The sequence below is a fragment of the Natator depressus genome, chromosome 2 (genome assembly GCF_965152275.1).
Source record: "Natator depressus isolate rNatDep1 chromosome 2, rNatDep2.hap1, whole genome shotgun sequence".
NCBI classification, from domain to species: Eukaryota; Metazoa; Chordata; order Testudines; family Cheloniidae; genus Natator; species Natator depressus.
The window spans coordinates 149112149-149131627 of record NC_134235.1 but is presented as its reverse complement, the minus strand read 5'-3'; the positions used below and the strand labels follow the sequence as shown (position 1 = coordinate 149131627).

General features: G+C 41.0%; 1 protein-coding gene and 1 pseudogene across 1 annotated transcript in view; one reads left to right on the top strand and one right to left on the bottom strand.

The window, feature by feature from the left end:
* Positions 1-19479, bottom strand: part of GABBR2 (gamma-aminobutyric acid type B receptor subunit 2) — an 813006-nt gene that overhangs the window by 54911 nt on the left and 738616 nt on the right. The window contains exon 14 of the mRNA XM_074945100.1: positions 13525-13635. Within this exon, the coding sequence (XP_074801201.1) occupies positions 13525-13635 (111 nt within the window). The remainder of the gene's footprint in view (positions 1-13524; positions 13636-19479) is intronic.
* Positions 1436-2076, top strand: LOC141983483 (uncharacterized; annotated as a pseudogene).

Below are 19479 nucleotides of genomic sequence, written 5' to 3'. Positions count from 1 at the left end.
TAGATAAGCATGACCAAAGTACGAGTGGATTAAGTTGCCTGGCTCCAACGTAGCCCTCATACTTGATTTGTCCAGAGGCCCTAGTGAAAGGTGCCACAAGGCAGTGTAAACAATATTTGAAAGCCATACCAATCAAGGCCAAGAAGCCTCACCTTTTGGGTCAACTGGCCAATTGAGGGAAGACTAACATTCCAAAATTCCAAAGACTAATCACCTTGGGAAGAGGCAATCATGACAACCACAACCAGGCCACTCCAGTCTCTGCGCAATTTCTCTGTCCACCCAAAGGAGGCCTGCTAGCGAGAAGAGCTGTGCCAGCAGAACATCGCCATCTGGCTCTTTGACTGCAGTTCCTGCTCCTACCCTCTGACAGTCCAGAAGACTGTAAGAGCTGAGGAGTTTGCATCCCCCTGCCACCATTATCTAAAGGATGTTATTTTTTTCTATTTTGTTTTTATTTGGTCAGAGGCATCCCAGCCCCTTTGTTATCAGGGTGTGGAAGTGAAAATGTGGCTGTATGCACACATTTGTGTGTGAGCATCCATAAAGTCCAGATAGGAAAGGTACCAGAAGGAAAAGTTTCCCTAGGTTGTCTAATGAAATTATTCATAAGAGTGTGTTCTCTGTTCTACGTCTAAAATTCCTATGAGTCTTGAAGTTATCTTGTGTAAATTTTGCTATAAGAGTTTAATCTTTTTAATTAGGTATTAAAAGGTTTTATAATATCTGTTTGGGGAGGAGGAAAAGGTTAGATATCAAACAGCAACTGAATTCTAAGGAGGAAGCTTTATATTTTTGCTCTGAGGTTGTAGTTCAAATATTAGATAATAATTTGGTTTCAGTATTAAGATATATAATAGGACTGTTGATTGATCACAGTTAACTCATGCGATTAACTCAAATTAATCATGACTAAAAAAAATTAATCACAATTAATCACAGTTTTAATTGCACTGTTAATACCAATTGAAATTAAATATTTTGGATGTTTTTCTACATTTTCATATATATTGGATTCTGTGTTGTAATTGAAATCAAAGTGTATATTTATTTTTGATTACAAATATTTGCACTGTAAAAATGACAAAAGAAATAGTATTTTTCAATTCCCCTCATACAAGTCCTGTAGTGCAATCTCTTTGTTGTGAAAGTGCAATTTACAAATGTAGAGTTTTTTTGTTACATAACTGCACTCAAAAACAAAACAATGTAAAGCTTCAGAGTCTACAAGTCCACTCAGTCCTACTTCTTGTTCAGCTAATCGTGAAGACAAACAAGCTTGTTTGTTTCCATGGCACTTCTGTAGCTGGTGTTGCAAGGTATTTACGTGCCAGATATGCTAAACATTCGTATGCCCTTTCATACTTCAGCCACCATTCCAAAGGACATGCTTCCATGCTGATGATGCTCGTTAAAAAATAATGCATAAATTAAATTTGTGACTGAACTCCTTGGGGGAGAATTGTATGTGCCCTGCTCTGTTTTACCCACATTCTGCCATATATTTCATGTTATAGCAGTGTTGAATGATGACCCAGCACATCTTGTTCATTTTAAGAACACTTTCGCTGCAGATTTCACAAAACGCAAAGAAGGTACCAATGTGAGATTTCTAAAGACAGCTATGGCACTCGACTCGAGGTTTAAGAATCTGAAGTGCCTTCCAAAATCTGAGAGGGATGAGGTGTGCAGCATGCTTTCAGACATCTTAAAAGAGCAACACTTCAATGCGGAAGCTACAGAACCCGAACCACCAAAAGAAAAAAATCAACTTCGTGGCATCTGATTCAGATAATGAAAATGAACATGTCGGTCCAAACCGCTTTGGATTCTTATCAAGCAGAACCGGTAATCAGCATGGACACACATCCCCTGGAATGGTGGTTGAAGCATGAAGGGACATATGAATCTTTAGTGCATCTGGCATGTAAATTTCTTGCGATTCTGGCTACAACAGTGCCATGAAAATGCCTGTTCGCACTGTCAAGTGACATTGCAATCAAGAACGGGGCAGTATTATCTCCTGCAAATGTAAACAAACTTGTTTGTCTGAGCAATTGGCTTAACAGGAAGTAGGACTGAGTGGACTTGCAGGCTCAAAATTTTATATTGTTTTATTATTGAATGGAATTATTTTGTAGATAATTCTACATTTGTAAGTTCAACTTTCATGATAGAGATTGCACTACAGTACTTGTATTAGGTGAATTGAAAACTACTGTTTGTTGTTTTTTTATAGTGCAAATACTTGTAATAAATTAATAAGTGAGCACTGTACACTTTGTATTCTGTTATAATTGAAATAAATATATTTGAACATGTAGAAAACATCCAAAAATATTTAAATAGTATTCTATTCTTTACCTGTGCAATTAATGGAGCAATTAATCATCATTTTTTTATCACACAATTAATCACAATTTAATTTTTTAATCGCCCTAATATTTAACCAACTGTAAATTATAATTTTTATTGACTTCAATAAAATTATTTACATGGGAATTATAACTAACAGACAGGCACCCTGTAAGAATCTTTTCTGAATTTTTGAGGACTATTTTTTGTATTAATTTAATGATTTAACTAATTTTGATTTAATTCCATTCCAATATTGAGACTAACTTGTTGATTTTGCTTTGATTTTATACAGTTGAGAGCTGTATTGCTTTATTCTTACTCTAGTTTAATTTTATTAATAGTAGCTTAGCTTTGGGGATACACTTTCTTGATTTTTATGTTTAGTGTTTTAAGTAAATGCTAAAAACAGATACTGAGTCACATTTTAGTAAACAACATGGGTCCAGAACCTTTGAGAACAGGGATGGATATCAAGTGGGTGACGTAGAAGCCTGACTCTTAATTGGTGTTTGATTCTTACAACACATCCCCAAAATGAGATGTGATTTTCATAAAAACGTCTGAAGTATTTACAGCAGCATTGCTTCAGCTATGCAAATGTTGCAAAAGGTTGCATCACTAGTGCATACAGACAGGATAAAGCTGCACTCTGTTAGACTTTGAAGTGAGTGCCAGAAGCATAGGACTCCCACATAGACACAAACAGGATAATTCAGGGTTCATAGAACTAAAAATCATATTTGCCCCCCAACCAACAGATCATAAATATGAAACAGGCCAAGGTCAGAAGACTTTCACATGATTACCAAAGCAACCTGATGACTGTTTAGTAAGAGAGAATCTTCCTTTTTCAGCAGCAAAAATTTGTCTGTTGGAAAGACATCAAAATAATAAAAGGTGCATATTTGGTCAATCGCTCTGAGCACAATGTACCTGAAGTAAGTGTAATTAGTAATGAAGAGCAGCATTTGCAATCCTCAACAAATTCAGTCACATATCCTTTTGAAAACCATCTGGTTGTAAGCAGAGGAATATAACAGTTGATATGTGCATATCCAGGCTGACTGTTTGTTTGGTGGGTCTTTGTGAGGTCTATGTGACTGGCGTTAGGCCCTTTGACTTGTGTGTTTGAGCCCTCCCTGTTAATAAAGGTGGTGACCATCTAGGCTAGGTCTACAAGCCAGCTGCAAATTGAACCTTTGACTTGGGAAACAGGATCATGCTAATGGGGAATTCTGGAGGGAGTTTGAACACTGTACTTTCTCTCTTGGAGCACTGCTATATTAGTAATGATGATGGCCAGTGATGGAACAGTTATTATGGCCTGCAGGGGATGTGTCATGTTTCCAAACTACCTGAACACAGAAGGGACTTCCTGTTATGAAATGCAAGCTGGTGCCTGTAGTGGAAGAAAAGATTTGTGGACCTGAAGTAAGAGCTATCAAGCCTGCATAGCATCAGAGATGGTGAAGAGTTCTTGGCCAAACGGATTTGGGCAGCATCATTGCAGAGCCCACAGAGAAAGGACCTAGCAATAAAGGAACTAGAAAGCACAGAAATTAAAGAAAAGATTGGCAGCTTGTCACTAGAGGAAAAAAAGGAGGAATTTTACATGGCTTGAAGCAGAAGAATATGGACAATCTATGAGCCTCCAGATGGAAGATAACCAGCAGGAATGCTACCCAGTCAATGTTGGTATTGAGCATGGCAGCTGAAGAGAATGCTTCGGAAGATTTTACAGGGGGAATGGTACAGAGAACTTCAGGGGTGGGCGGGCATACCTGAAGATGGTTCCTCAGCCCAACTCACAAGGATGTAAGGTATGCACAAGAGCTCTCCAACTGTCCAAAGATAGCAAACTGTCTTCACTAAGATCCATGTTGAGAATATTCTGCAAGGGAAATAAGAACAGCAGGATGCCGTGCTGTCTTCCTGGAGCTAAGACAAGATGGGACTGCAAAACTGCATGGGATTCTGATGGTATCAGGCAAAACTGCACTACTGATCACACAGATTGGCACCAGTCCAGCTGGTCTTTTCAGATATTTTCCTGTCTCATGAGCAAGGCAACACAATATTTTGGAAGCAAGCGACATGAAGAGAGTGATTGGCTTTGTGGAACATTAGGCCATCTTCTATGGTGAGAGGAAGCTGTGTGGCCTGGATGGCCCCTATCTCTGTATCTGTCTTCTGGGTGGCAGGTTAACTAGACTAAGCACATGGGTGTTAACCTAGCAACAAAAAGCGAGGTTGTTAAGCAGGTAAACACACTGCATAAGTACTCAGGCATTTAATTCACACAAGTGTTCATGAATATAATAAATCAAGGTGTCAAGAGATGTAAAGAGTAATTTTTTTAGTTGCCTGTACATTGAGTAATAAACACAAGAAACTGGAAATGATCATTCATGAGAAGAAGTTTGACCTAGTTGGTATTACTGACATCTGTGGGAGGATTCATGTCATTGGAATGTTAAAATCACTGGATGCACACTATTTAAGAAGGGCAGAGTGGACGGAATGGGAAGTTGGGGTGGCACTCTACATTGAAGATTCTGTTGTAGAGTTATTCACAGCTCAGAAGCACAGGATCTGCAATTCTTATGGATCAATTTACTAACTACTAATGCATAAAAAGGAGTCTTAGTGGAGGCGTGTTTGTGAACAATAATTGAAAGCTGCTTGAGAACACTTTATTAACTGCCCCAAATTGTACAATCACATAATATGGCTACATTGGTTAAAAAGTGGTCCTGGTTCAGAGGGAATTTTAAACAACTATAAATAAATGAAATAAAGACAATATATGACAAATGGAAAAAAAGGGGGCAGTTAATAGCAATGATTATAAATGAGAAGTTATGAAATACAGAGTGTTGATAAGGGAAGCTAAGGATATCAGTAAAAATTCTATGGACAGCAGTGTTAAGGACAATACAAAAGAATCTTGAAAAATATATCAGGAACAAAAGGAATCCTAGCAATGGGACATTACCAAATGGAGACGGTGCATTTGGCAGTAATGATGTAACACAGGGGTGGGGAACCTACGGATCACAGACCAGATCTGGCCCACTGCTTCCATGGTGGCCCATGGTGCTGGAGCCGCAAGCGCTGACTCGACGGGTTGCCAGAAGTCTGGTTGGCTCCACACAGCCCCCAGAAGTGACCAGCATATCCCTGCGGCCCCTAGGAGCAGGGGTGACCAGGGAAGCTCCGTGCTCTGCTCCCACCCCCAGTGCTGCTCTGCAGCTCCCTTTGGCCGGGAACCTGTGGGCACAAGCAACATGAACCTCACAGAGCCCCCTGGCCCCTCTGCCTGGGGGCAGGACATGGCGGCTGCTTCTTGGAGCAGTGCGGACCCTGGCAGGTGGAGAACCTGCCTTAGTCCCGCTGTGCCACCAACCAGGAGCCACCTGAGGTAAGCGTCGCACGGCTGGAGTCTGCACCCTAAACCCCCTGCCCCAGGTCAGAATGCCCTCCTGCACCCTAACTCCCTCCCAGACCCTGCCCTTCCACCCCAACTCCTGGCACCAGCGTGCATCCTGAACCTCTCATTTCTGGCCCCCACTCTGGAGCCTAGGGAAAGCCCCGACCGGATAGACAAACCTCACGCTAGACCTGAAGGGTTTAAAGAGCAATACTGGGCGTAGGTAGCCCTGCCCCTCCGGGCCTGCCAAGTATGCGCTGGCTGGAGGAGCAGTTTAAAAAGGAGCTCAGAAGCCCAGGTAAAATGTGGTGGACAGGCTGCAGGAGGGACAATTCTTCTCTGGGAATCCATGCAGAAGGCGGAGCCTGAGACAAACCAATGAGCGGGTAAAGCCCATAGGCAGTGCCTTCTCCAACCACCACCCCCTAGGAGAACAAGCAGGTCTGGTAGGACTCTGCTCATTTGGACTCTTTTTTTTTTTAAATTATGCTACTGACTGTTTGGACTGTAGTAGCCACTCCCCAAACTGAAGAAGCACATAGATAGAAAGTAGCACAGTGTGGCAGATTTAGACACCCTGCAAGAAGGAACCTGTTGTTATTTCTCATAGGGCCCTGGGCTAGGACCTGGTGAAGAGGGAGGGCCCAGGTCCCCCTCCCAAGCCCCATTTAAGGGTAAAGGCCCAGATGCAGGATGAGACCAAGACACTTCTAGCCTAGGGGAAGGAACCAGGCACCACACCCAACAGAGATAAATGGCTGGAGGACAGGTGTGTTAACCACTTGGACACCTGGCCCACCACACCCCTTATCTCACACACACACACACACACACACACACACACACGAAATAAATTACAATCTAGTTGATCTCAAAAAATGTAATTCCTAATGGAGAACAATCAGGAAAAGGGTCGGGGGGGGGGGGGGAAGGGCACAAAGGGGTCAGTTTTTGACCCAATGCTATTTAATATTTGTATCAATGATCTGAAAGAAAGAACAACATTATTGCTTGTAAAGTTAGCAGATGACACAAAGATTGATGGAGTTGTAATGAAGAGGACAGGTAACTTATTACAGAGTGATCTGGGTCACATAGGAATGTGGGTTTGATTAAAAACAGTGCTTTAATATGGCCAAATCAAAAAGGTACATCTAGGAGAGAAGACAGTGTGCCGTGCTGTAGTTTAAAGGAGGATATTATATATCTATATACCTATACCAAACAAGATCCTATGGGTGGCAGTCAAAGAGAAACAAGTTCAAACTGGAAATAAGGGGCAAATTTTTAACAGTGAGGGTAATCAATTACTGGGACTTTAAGGGATGTGGTATATTCTCCATTACTTGAAATCTTTAAATCAAGGTTAGAGGTCTTCCTATAACCACAAGTTATTGGACTTCATGCAGGAATTACAGGGTCAAATTCTGTGGCCACTTATGCAATGGGTCAGACTAGATGACCATAATAGAACACCAGACTGGGACTTACAAAACCTGAGATCTATTCCTGGCTCTGACATTGTCCTTCTGGATGACCATGGCCAAAGTAATTTCACCAATGTTTTTCAGTTTCCCCATATGTAACATGGGGATAATATGGGGCAGCTTTGCCTGAATTCTAGGTACCAAGATATAGATCCTCACCAGTTTTTAGCCGGCTAACTCTCATGGGCCTAATTCTTCAAGCCTATGCTGGTATGATTTTTCAGAGATGGTTGTGCATGCAATAGATTGTACTTATAATATATCAGTTTTTGAAACATGGCTCCACATAGATTTATGCCTGCTTTGTGTCCACTCATTATTCACTGCAATGTTTCTGTATTGCTAACATGGATTTTGTATTTGTTAAATGACCACTGTCCCAGATTAATTTTCTATGTGACCACATTTGTTTGCCATGCTGCATATTTACATCACTGCTCTCTAAGACTGCTCTTGAGTATGGTATTCTGCCATCCCTTCGTAAATGTCTCAACCACAGAAGTTGAGTAGACTAATTCCTGATGTTGTGCCTTTCTGTGTTTGCCAGGTAACCTTCACTTCCACATCTAGCCTTGGATTCCTGGTGGTGATGATATGGTTCACTTTACATATAGCAAGGGATGGTAGATGCTGATAGCTGTGTGTCCATTACATTTTCAGGTGTGACTTCTGATTTTGGGAACCTCAATTTTTGTATTCTCAGTTGAGACACCAGAGACACTTTAAATAATTTTTGCTCAAGTAAATGAATAAGCCACATCATATAGTGCCCCCTGCCCCAATATTTTATTGATGGGTACATAATCATGTCAGCTGCTTAAAGCTAGATCCACAATGGGGACTCAGACTCAGTGTTGCAATACCTAATGTTTAGGTGCCCTTTTGCCTAGTGGAATGAACAGACCAGGTTCCGTGTACAATGGTGGGCCGAGTTGGGTGCCTAAGAATGGGATTTGCAAAAGCCATCGAGATGAGTGGGGAGCCTTCTAAGCTAGCCAGTAGGAAATGCTGAGGAGAAGGGAGGGGCTTAGGCACCACCTCCTCCTCATATGTGTTTTATATAGGACCTGGTGAGATAGGTGGGAGAACACCTAGCTTGCGAAACCAGCTGGGGCTTAGACATGAGTTAGGAGCAGGGTGTCAGGACTTGTGACTTTGTGCATGTCCACTAGCAGAAATAAAACCACTTAAGGGACTTTGAGAGCAGAAATGTAGGTATTATGGACTTTAGACTACAGAGTTAGGTGGCAGCTGAGTAGAAGTTTTGTGAATCTAAATTTTGGACGTGTGCACCTAAAGTGGCAGTTGGGTCCCTAAATTCCTTTTGTGTATCTATCCCTTAGCGAATTATGTGAAATAACTGAAATGAATGTTTGTCTTGTTATAGATTGTTGAGTTTTGTATCTCAAACCCTTCCAATATTTTTCATAATGATATAATTGGCTTCTATTTTCTGTAACTACTGGAAAAGTATCCATCTTGCATACAGAAATATTAAACTTCTGTATGTGAGATGAAAAATGTAATTGCCTAAGGTGCTCAAACATCTGGCTATGCAAAAAACAAAACCAAAACCCGTATAATAGGACAAAGGTGCAATGATGACAAAAGTAGCCTGATTAGTAAGAGCATCTTCTTTTTTTTCAATAGCAGATGTGTGATGGTAAGGCATCAAAATAGTTAAAAGGTGTGTATTTGGCTAATGGCTATGGAACACAGTATACCTGAAGTAACTAATTAGTAAAGCAGAACAGCCTACGCAAACTTAAAAAAGTTAGTCACATCCTTTTGAAAGCCATGTAATATGGCTGCCAGTAAATGAGGGACAACATGCACCTGACCCAGAGTGTCTAATTGACCATAATAATGAGTAGCTAATGATACATATGCTCTAGTTTGCTTTTACTACTACAAATTACGACAGTAAGCACAGAAGGTTACACAACGTTCATCAGGCTTGGTGCTATCTCAGAGTATGTCTCTACTGTAAGTGGAAGTGCAATTTCCAGGTTGGGTAGGTTTACATGCCTTAGTTCTGCTCAAGCTAGTGGGCTACAAATAGCAGTGCAGCTATCGCAGTCCAGGTGGCGGCTTTAGCGAGCCGCCCGGGTACCTAGCGGGGTCTCGGGCTAGGTTGTACATGCGTGGATTGCCTGCGCTGCCACCCACATTGTCACAGCCACGCTGCTATTGTTAGCGCGCTAGCTCGATCAAAGCTAGCAGGGGTGCTTCCGTTCCAGAGGGAAATTACACCTCCAGTTGCAGCCGAGACCTACCCTAAGGCCTTGCTCCTGGAACAATTAACACACATACTCCTCTTTACACATAGTGAGTAGTCCCTTTGATGTGCATGGGACTATTCACACTGTGCAAAGCTAACCACCTGTGTAAATCTTTGCTGGATTGGGGCCTAAATCGGTGGAGACCTAAATGGTATTTGCATAATTTATCTGCAACAACCCAGAACATATATTTAAACCATATGCTACTGTTGAAGTTGTATATGTTTGTAATTAAGTATAAAAGCAGATTGGCAATTTAGTGTTAGTTGCTTTAATGGTCTCTCCCACAAGTTATTTGTGGATGAATGTATTCGTGGTGTTCAGTCGTCCACATGTAACCCGTATGGAATTTTGCTCAGCATCCACGGTAGTGTTTGTGATAGGCAAGAAAAGATTTAGCAATATTCTCAGTAGCCAAATCATCAAGTTCACGCTAATCTGTAATTTTTAGTTTACGCTTACGCTTCTTGTTGCCAAGAAGGCCAATGGCATTTTGGGATGTATAAGTAGGGGCACTGCCAGCAGATGGAGGGACGTGATCGTTCCCCTCTATTCGACATTGGTGAGGCCTCATCTGGAGTACTGTGTCCAGTTTTGGGACCCACACTACAAGAAGGATGTGGAAAAATTGGAAAACGTCCAGTGGAGGGCAACAAAAATGATTAGGGGACTGGAAAACATGACTTATGAGGAGAGGCTGAGGGAACTGGGATTGTTTAGTCTGTGGAAGAGAAGAATGAGGGGGGATTTGATAGCTGCTTTCAACTACCTGAAAGGGGGTTCCAAAGAGGATGGCTCTAGACTGTTCTCAGTGGTAGCAGATGACAGAACGAGGAGTAATGGTCTCAAGTTGCAGTGGGGGAGATTTAGGTTGGATATTAGCCCTGGAGCACCCAAGGGGAAAATTTGGTGGGTGCAGAGCACCCACCGGCAGCTCCCCGCCCCATCCCCAGCCCTAGCTCACCTCTGCTCCGCCTCCTCCCCTGAAGGCACCACCCTGCTCTGCTTCTCCGCCCCCCCCAGGCTTCCCACAAATCAGCTGTTCATGCAGGAAGCTGGGGCAGGCTGAGAAACAGGCCGCAGCTTCCCGCTCAGGCTCAGGCTCAGGGAGGCGGAGTGGAGGTGAGCTGGGGCGGGGGGGGGGCGCAAGGAGGGCTGACCAACGCTGCAGCAGGTAACCCCGGGGCGGGGGGGGGGGCGCAAGGGAACCGCTCCTCGCCTCAGCTCACCTCCGCCACCCTCGGCCTGATTGTGAAGCCGCCACCTGCTTCTCAGCCCTCCCAGGCTTCCTGCCAAACAGCTGATTCACGGGAAGCGGGGGGGGGGGCGCGGAGAAGCAGAGCGGGGCGGTGTGTTCAGCGGAGGAGGCGGAGTGGAGGTGAGGTGAGCTGGGCACAGGGTGGGGAGCAGCCGGTGGGCACCCACCAAATTTTCCCCGTGGGTGCTCCAGCCCCGGAGCTCCCAGGGAGTCGGCGCCTAAGGTGCCACTTTTCATGTGATCAGTGGGGGAGCGGCCGCTCTCCCTGCTCCCTCCAGCTACGCTCCCCCGTCCCTAGGGGCCAGAGGGACCTGCCGGATGCTTCCTGGGAGCTGCCCCAGGTAAGCACCGCTGGGACTCCCCACCTCGCCCCCCGGCAGGTCCTGCTGGCTCTTAGGGGTGGGGTGGGCACCCACTACGGTGGCCCACGAGACCTTTCTGCCCGGTTCTGGGGGCAGTCAAGGGACAGGGGAGGGGGGTGGATGGGGCATCAAGGAACGTGGGGGGGGTTGGATGGGGCAGGAGTCCGGGGGGGGGGCGGGCAACGACCCCCTTGTGGGGTGAGGAGGGAACCTGGTTAAGATTTTGGCAGCTCATCACTGGATATTAGGAAAAACGTTTTCCACTAGGAGGGTGGTGAAGCACTGGAATGCATTACCTAGAGAGGTGGTGGAATCTCCTTCCTTAGAGGTTTTTAAGGTCAGGCTTGACAAAGCCCTGGCTGGGATGATTTAGTTGGGGATTGGTCCTGCTTTGAGCAGGGGGTTGGGCTAGATGATCTCCTGAGGTCTCTTCCAACCCTGATATTCTATGATTCTTACATTATTTTTATTTAAATAGTAATGAATTTCTCACCGGGCTATGCAAAAACCTATATTAGGACAAAGGAGCAATGATCAAAGCAGCACCTACTATTTAGCTGAACTCAAATATGTAAGAGAGCATCTTCCTTACAAAGACACCATTAGAATCTAGAGCACAAAAAATAAATACTTTCATGTTGTCCTACATGTTACACTGATGGCCAAAACGTTTCAAAGAAAATGTTTAGTTGAAAAATGGTTTTATCCAAAATGAAATTTAACAAAACTTGTTGACTTTTTTTTTTTTGAAGTACCGTGTGAATATTTTCTTGGAATTTTTAAAAATAAAATAGAAAATTGTATTGGAAATATTCTTGAATAATTATTTCTGCAATTTTTTTAAAAGAACAATCAGTTAACTTTGAACACTTCAGAATTTTAATTTAATTTTTGACCAGCTCTATTATAGATGAACCAGACAAAAAACTTTTGACATATTAACTCTTATGAGCAGAATTACAGAGAAAAATGTAGCAAACACCAATGCCTATGAAAATGCAGAGTGAACATTTTACAATTTCATAAGCTGATTTTGGCACTTGAGGTTTGGCCAGTGCTGTCCTTGCATACCAATTATGCTCCTTTTGACCTACCACACTATGAAACTGTATTACAAAACTAAACATGCAAAAAGTGTAAAATCAGGTTACAATTCAAGAATGAGAGTTTCCTGCTAGCAGTGACAAATTGGGAAGACACAGTAGATATAACTGAAAATGATTACAAAAAAAAAATCAAAGAAACCCATCATTCATTAATACAAATGACGAACCAACCATCAAGGTGGGTGAGGTAATATCTTTTACTGGGCCAAGTTCTGTTCATGAGAGAGACAAGCTTTTCAAGCTTACACTTGTCTCTCTCACCAACAGAAGCTGATCCAATAAAATGTTACCTCACTCACCTAACTCTCAAATATCCTGGGACTAACATGACTACAACACTGTATGTATAAACCATCATGCAGCCTTTACATTGTACAGAATATATGTATTATGATAAAGTTAATGACTTGTCAGCAATTGAGTACTAAAGACATGAACTTAGTGCTCTTTCTAGTTACAGGTATGCACTGATTTTAAATGGGAATTGTCTGCATGTATCTGAAGGCAGAATGTGTCCCATATTTATTGACTGAAAAAAATACAGTGTGTGTCTCCTAAAATCCTTTCTAATTTTTCAGAAGTAATTTGCTTTCCCCCATTAGCTAGATCTTAGGTAGGTTTGGTTTAACAGAACGTTTACTAGTCACATAGAATTAGTCATTAGCATTATGAAATTCAGAAAGAACCAAAACAGTATTGGTAGAATTTTCAAGAAGTGCCTCAGTGATTTAGGAGTGACTTTCAATTGGATTGAGGCCCCTAAGGATATGTCTACACTGCAATTAGACACCCGTGGCTGGCCCATGCCAGCTGACAGGCTCACAGGGCTCAGGCTGTGGGACTGTTTAATTGTGGTGTAGAGGCTCCGGCTTTGGTTGCAGCAGAGCTCTGAGACCCTCCCATCTGACAGGGTACTAGAGCCTGAGCTCCACCCTGAGCCTGAATGTCTTCACTGCAATTAAACAGTTCCTTAGCCTGAGTTCCACAAGAGATTTAAAGACTATTCAGATTCTCACTCATATTCCCATTCTTTGATTGCCAAATTCTTTTGTTTGCATTATATCTATTAGGGTAAGCTTTAGTGTTGTATATAATGCCCTTGTTACTTAACATACTGTCATATCTGCTTTAAAAAGATTTATTCAAGGATTTTTTAACTTACGTTTATCCATCAGGAAAGCAGTTTTTAACCAAAGAGGAGCAACTAGACAGCACTGCTACGTAAACCACGCAATACTTACCATGAGCAGCCCTTTGTAGGCATAGACAATGCCAAGCCAAATGGTCATGTGAGTGTTTTCACAGTGCTCTAAAATTGGACGAATGGAAATATCTCTGCCTGCAGGGTCCGGCTACAAAGGGAAGAAAAAGTAAAGAGTAAAATATTTGACGTGTACTTATGCCTCAGAAGCCATTTCATTCTGTTCCCAATAGGTTGGGGATACATGTATCTGTGTATAAAAGAAAAGCCAACTTTAGTAAGACTGTTGATGGTGTTGTTCCATAAGGCTGCAAAGGAGCTTAGTAAAGAATAAAGAAAAGGAGGACTTGTGGCACCTTAGAGACTAACCAATTTATTTGAGCATGAGCTTTCGTGAGCTACAGCTCACTTCATCGGATGCATACTGTGGAAATTGCAGAAGACATTATATACACAGACACCATGAAACAATACCTCCTCCCACCCCACTCTCCTGCTGGTAATAGCTTATCTAAAGTGATCATCAAGTTGGGCCATTTCCAGCACAAATCCATTAGAGAATGGAAGGAGACAGGTGGATTCATGCTTACCCTGCTACAGCAAAATAGAAAGCAAGAAGGAATGTTTGTCATATGCTCAATAACTCCCTTTCTTTAATACTGTCAATCACATTAATCTGTTATAGTTTAAACAAATACATAACTACCATGAAAAAATATGCTGGAAGGCATTCTGTGTAACTGAAGGGAAAGGAAACAACTTGTATCTTTTTAATGTGGACAGCTAATTTGGTAAAAATAGTAAAAAAAAAAAAAAAAAAAAAAAAAAGCAAATGGATATAGCTCAAACATGCAGCCATGAAAATATATATAGTTAAAATCACTCTTCACTTCACCCTACGTTTTGTGTCACTGATCAAGGGCAGAGTATGCAATGAGACACATTGTGGTATGTTCCAGACTATTTTTTGTTTTGTTTTATTGCCCTGAGACAAACCAAGTGCTTGGATTATGCTATTGCGATTGCACTATAGAAACTGCAGCAAAAGCTCAGTATAGAATATAACTCATCCCAAAATTTCTGCAGCAAGCTCCCCTTGAGACCAAGTGAAACTCTCTGTACAAATCAATGCTGCTAGAACCCTCGTAGCTTCCACTCACCCTGAGAAAAGAGGCTAGTGCAGCAATGCCTGCCCTTTGTACCTGGACATAACACCTGTTCTTTTGCAAATTAGACTAGTGATTAACGGATTTGATGTGTTACTTTGATAGGAATGTTCTATTGTGCCACTCTATCCAAAGTTGTTGTGAACTCTTATCTTGTTTTCCTTTTGAGAAGAACCTGAAATAGGGGCACAAATGTTCAAAGCAACTCACTATTTCCAATTTAAACTGATGGTCCAGATCTTCAGCTGATGTGAATCACCATGTGCTTCACTTTATGCACATATGCGGTACCAGTGGAAGTCACTACAGCCAGTTCCTTTTGTACCTGGCTATATATATAAAATCTTTGAGGCAGAAGAATATGGATTTATCAGAGCTAGGGAAAAAAATCAGATTTTCTTTGACTCAAATATAGAAGTGATTTTTTCATAGAAGGATTTCAGAGAAAAACTGACCATTATTCTAGGGTTCAGTCTTGCTCCCATTAGTGTCAGTGGTCATTTTGCCATAGATTTCAATAAGTGCAGAATCAAGCCCCTACTCCATTTCCCTCATCAGCCCTTCCATATGTAAAGCATGATTGCCTGGCTACCACTGACCTCAGATAGCAACAAAGAATAAAAAATAAGAAAAGGAAAGAGGATTGTGGGGCAAGTTTCTCACAATCCATAGTTATTTCCTTGCACCCTTGGCAACAGAATGACAGTTACGTTCACCCCTTCCCAGTAGTAACCCTGAATAGGATAATCTAAATCCTAAAAATCTCTCAAATCAGAGAGGACCCAGAGAAGGATTTTACCTTTTCATAAGTAGTGTATGGCCCCACTCTGACGGCCTCTGAGCACCTGCAACTCCCATTACCATCAAAATGAGCTACAGGGTGCTCATCACCTCTCAGGGTAAGGCTGCCAGGTGGCAGAAAAATATATTACAATGCTACTAATGTGTGTTTGGGATCCTTAAAAATGTCTCCTTCTCCCTGATCAGGTCTCATAATACCAAACTCTTTATGTACTAATGTAATTTGACATTCTAAACTGAGGATAAAGCTTTCTGGATTTTCTGTCATTTATGATTGAAATGGAAAAAAGTTCAGGTGAGAGTTGCTATCTTAAATTCAGTAGTGTCAACATTTTCACATGAACAGGACTGTCCTAAAGATACATTTTCTCTAAGTTTCTAAACTTTGTCTTAGCTCATTACAAGGCCAAAGAGTTTTTTTTTTTGTTTGTTTGTTTTTTTAATAAATACAGGACTGATCTCCCCTACATCTTTTAGTTCTGGCGTGCCATTAATTGCATCCTTTTTTGAGTTGTGAGATAATTATTTCAGTTCCATTCCAGATCTACCGTATTCCCAAAAATGTTTACTTTTCAGCAGTGGGGAGCTACACCAGTTTACACCCACTCAGGATCTTTGCTTATGTCTTTTCAGCTACGTCCATCCTCTGCCCACACCCGTTCTCCTTTTTACCTCACATTCGTGGAGTGGGTTTGGGACGTGCACTCAGTGAACACCTGATGCTTCACCATACTTGTGCCTGCACAGAAGCTCAGCCTTGTGCTGTTTGCTGAGCACATAATGATTTACAGGGTCAAGGTGCTATCCAATATTTTGACATGTACGCACAAAGAGTCACTGAAGGCCTGCTGTACTATGCAGCCATAGGCAGTGAAAAACAGAGTGAGCATTTCACTAAGGTATTTCTCTCCTAAAAGAATGTAGTTATGTTCAAATTAGGGCTGTCTATTAATTGCAGTTAACTCACGTGATTAACTAAAAAAATTGCAATTAAAACTTGCAGTTTTTAATTATAATTTTTTTATATTTATATATAATTTATAATTATAATTTTGATTTTAATTAACCGCAGTTAAACAATACCAATTGAAATTAATTTTGGATGTTTTTCTACATTTTTATATATTGTATTCTGTAACTGAAATCTAAGTGTATATTTTTTATTACAAATATTTGCACTGTAAAAATGAACAAAAGAAACAGTATTTTTCAATTCACCTCATACAAGTTCTGTAGTGCAATCTTTGTCGTGAAAGTACAATTTACAAACGTAGATTGTTTTGTTTTTTTTTAGTACAATTATGTAACAAATAACTTCAGAGCCTACAACTCCATTCAGTTCTACTTCTTGTTCAGCCAATCACTAAGACAAACAAGTTTGTTTACATTAATAGGAGATAATGCTGCCCTCTTCTTTTTTACAATGTCACCAGAAAGTGAGAACAGGCACATTTGTAGCCGGCGTTGCAAGGTATTTATGTGCCAGATATGCTAAACAATCGTATGGCCCTTCATGCTTTGGCCATAATTCCGGAGGACATGCTTCCACGCTGATGACTCTCATTACAAAAATGTGTAAATTAAATTTGTGACTGAACTCCTTGGGTGAGAATTGTATGTGCCCTGCTGTTTTACCCACATTCTGCCATATATTTCATGTTATAACAGTCTCGGATGATGACCCAGCACATGTTGTTCATTTTAAGAACACTTTCACTCCAGATCTGACAAAATGCAAAGAAGGTACCAATGTGAGATTTCTAAAGATAGTTACAGCACTCGACCCAAGGTTTAGGTACCTGAAGTGTTTTCCAAAATCTGAGAGGGATGAGGTGTGGAGCATGCTTTCAGAAGTCTTAAAAGATGTGGAAACTACAGCACTTGAACCATCAAAAAAGAAAAATCAACCTTCTGCTAGTGGCATCTGACTCAGATGAAGAAAATGAACATGTGTCAGTCCGCACTGCCTTGGATTGTTATTGAGCAGAACCTGTGTTCAGCATGGATGCATGTCCCCTGGAATGGTGATTGAAGTATGAAGGGACATGAATCTTAAGCACATCTGGTACGTAAATATCTTACGACCTCGGCTACAGCAGTGCCATGTGAACACCTGTTCTCACTTTCAGGGGACATTGTAAACAAGAAGTGGGCAGCATTATCTCCCACAAATGTAAACAAATTTGTTTGTCTTAGCGATTGGCTTAACAAGAAGTAGGACTGAGTGGACTTGCAAGCTCTAAAATTTTACATTGTTTTATTTCTGAATGCAGTGTTTTTGTAGATAATTCTACATTTGTGAGTTAAACTTTCATGATAAAGAGAATGCACTACAGTACTTGTATGAGGTGAATTGAAAAATACTATTTCTTTTGTTTTTTTACAGTGCAAATACTTTTAATCAAAAATAGTGAGCACCGTACACTTTTTATTCTGTGTTGTAATTGAAAATATATTTGAAAATGTAGAAAACATCCAAAAATATTTAAGATATTCTATTGTTTAACAGTATGATTAAGTGATTAATCAATTTTTTTAATTGTATGATTTATTGCATTTTTTTAATCGCTTGACAGCCATAATTCAAATGTATTTGAAATGCAAGTTCTGTTCTGTTATTAGGGCTAGAGAGAATGCATGAGCTCAGTAGTCAAAAGAGGAAAAAAAGGGCAAAAAATGATGGTATATAAAAAAGTACCAAAATATTTTAAAAATTCTACCAGAGTAGTAGATACTGTTCCCATTAAGGAAATGATGTACCAGAATTACATTAGGACGAGTCTGTAATGGACATTATGTACTCAGAAATAAATTTGGGCTTTTCTGGGATTCTGAGCTTGATCCTTCAAGAATAGGCAAAGCTCCCAATGAAAACAAGAAGGGCCAATCCTGTGAGGTGTTTCAATGGGAGCAGAGGATACTCAGCACCTTGCATGATCGGTCCCGATATCAGTACCAAAATTCGGAAAGCTTCTGTATTTGACAGCACTTTTTTAAACCAGGCTTCAGATCCATAAAGTCTTAATATTTTAATGACATTTTGTTGATTTCTCATAAATTATGAGTTGTGTGTGTTCCTAAATAGGTAGGAAGTATTTTGCTGTATGTGGATTTTTGTGTTTTATTTTTCAGTACTGTGGAATGATATTCCTGCTTCACTGTTTCTATTTGTTTTTTGGTTAAAGTATTCATTTTGCATGAATTTACTGATCCTGGCTAAGCGCTAGATAAATAAAATATGGTCTTTTCTGATGTCCAAACAAGGTTTTAAAAATCCATAATTATAACAGAACGCATCACTTCACTAATCCAACACCATTTGTGCACTTTGCTATTGCCAGAGAGCTTGGCTGTAGAGAAGATGACAGCTTAAAACCTACCAAGGATTGTATATGTACTGGAATTCTGCCCTTTCCTTTTATAGAAAGCAATTGAAATGGCCTTCAGATGTCATCAGCAAAAGCCTGAAGACCTCCTGTCTGTGATTAGGCTGAAGCTTTCCTACTTCCTTTGAAACCTAATAAGGTTTCTTATACTGCCTCAGTTTTTGCAATGCTTTCAGCAGCTCAACATAAACAGTTTATTTTATTAACTTCACATTAGAATTGCACATCGTCCCCTATAAAATGCTTACTCTACGCCAAAACTGCTGAGTATAGAGAAGGGCTTTCCGACACCAATAAACAATTTATCTGTAAAATCATCATAACCCTCTTGGATGTATGCATTACTATTAATAGGGGAGCAGCAACAACCCCTATCTTTAGGATACCTAACACTGCTCATTATAAACGTCCTCCAGACTTTAGACCTATTGCCTGCAATGTTTGCAGCAGGATTTTGAAATTTGGTGGGGCCCCTCCCTGAGGCAGAACAGGCGCCAAATATGAGAGTCTGTAATGGACACTGTGCCAATCCAGGAGAGGCATATTGTGAACACTGGATTTTACTTAGCTATGGCTAAAGAGGTTCACAACACTCAGAACCCAAAGTACATCCAAAATGACCAATGGGCAAAAAATTGGCAA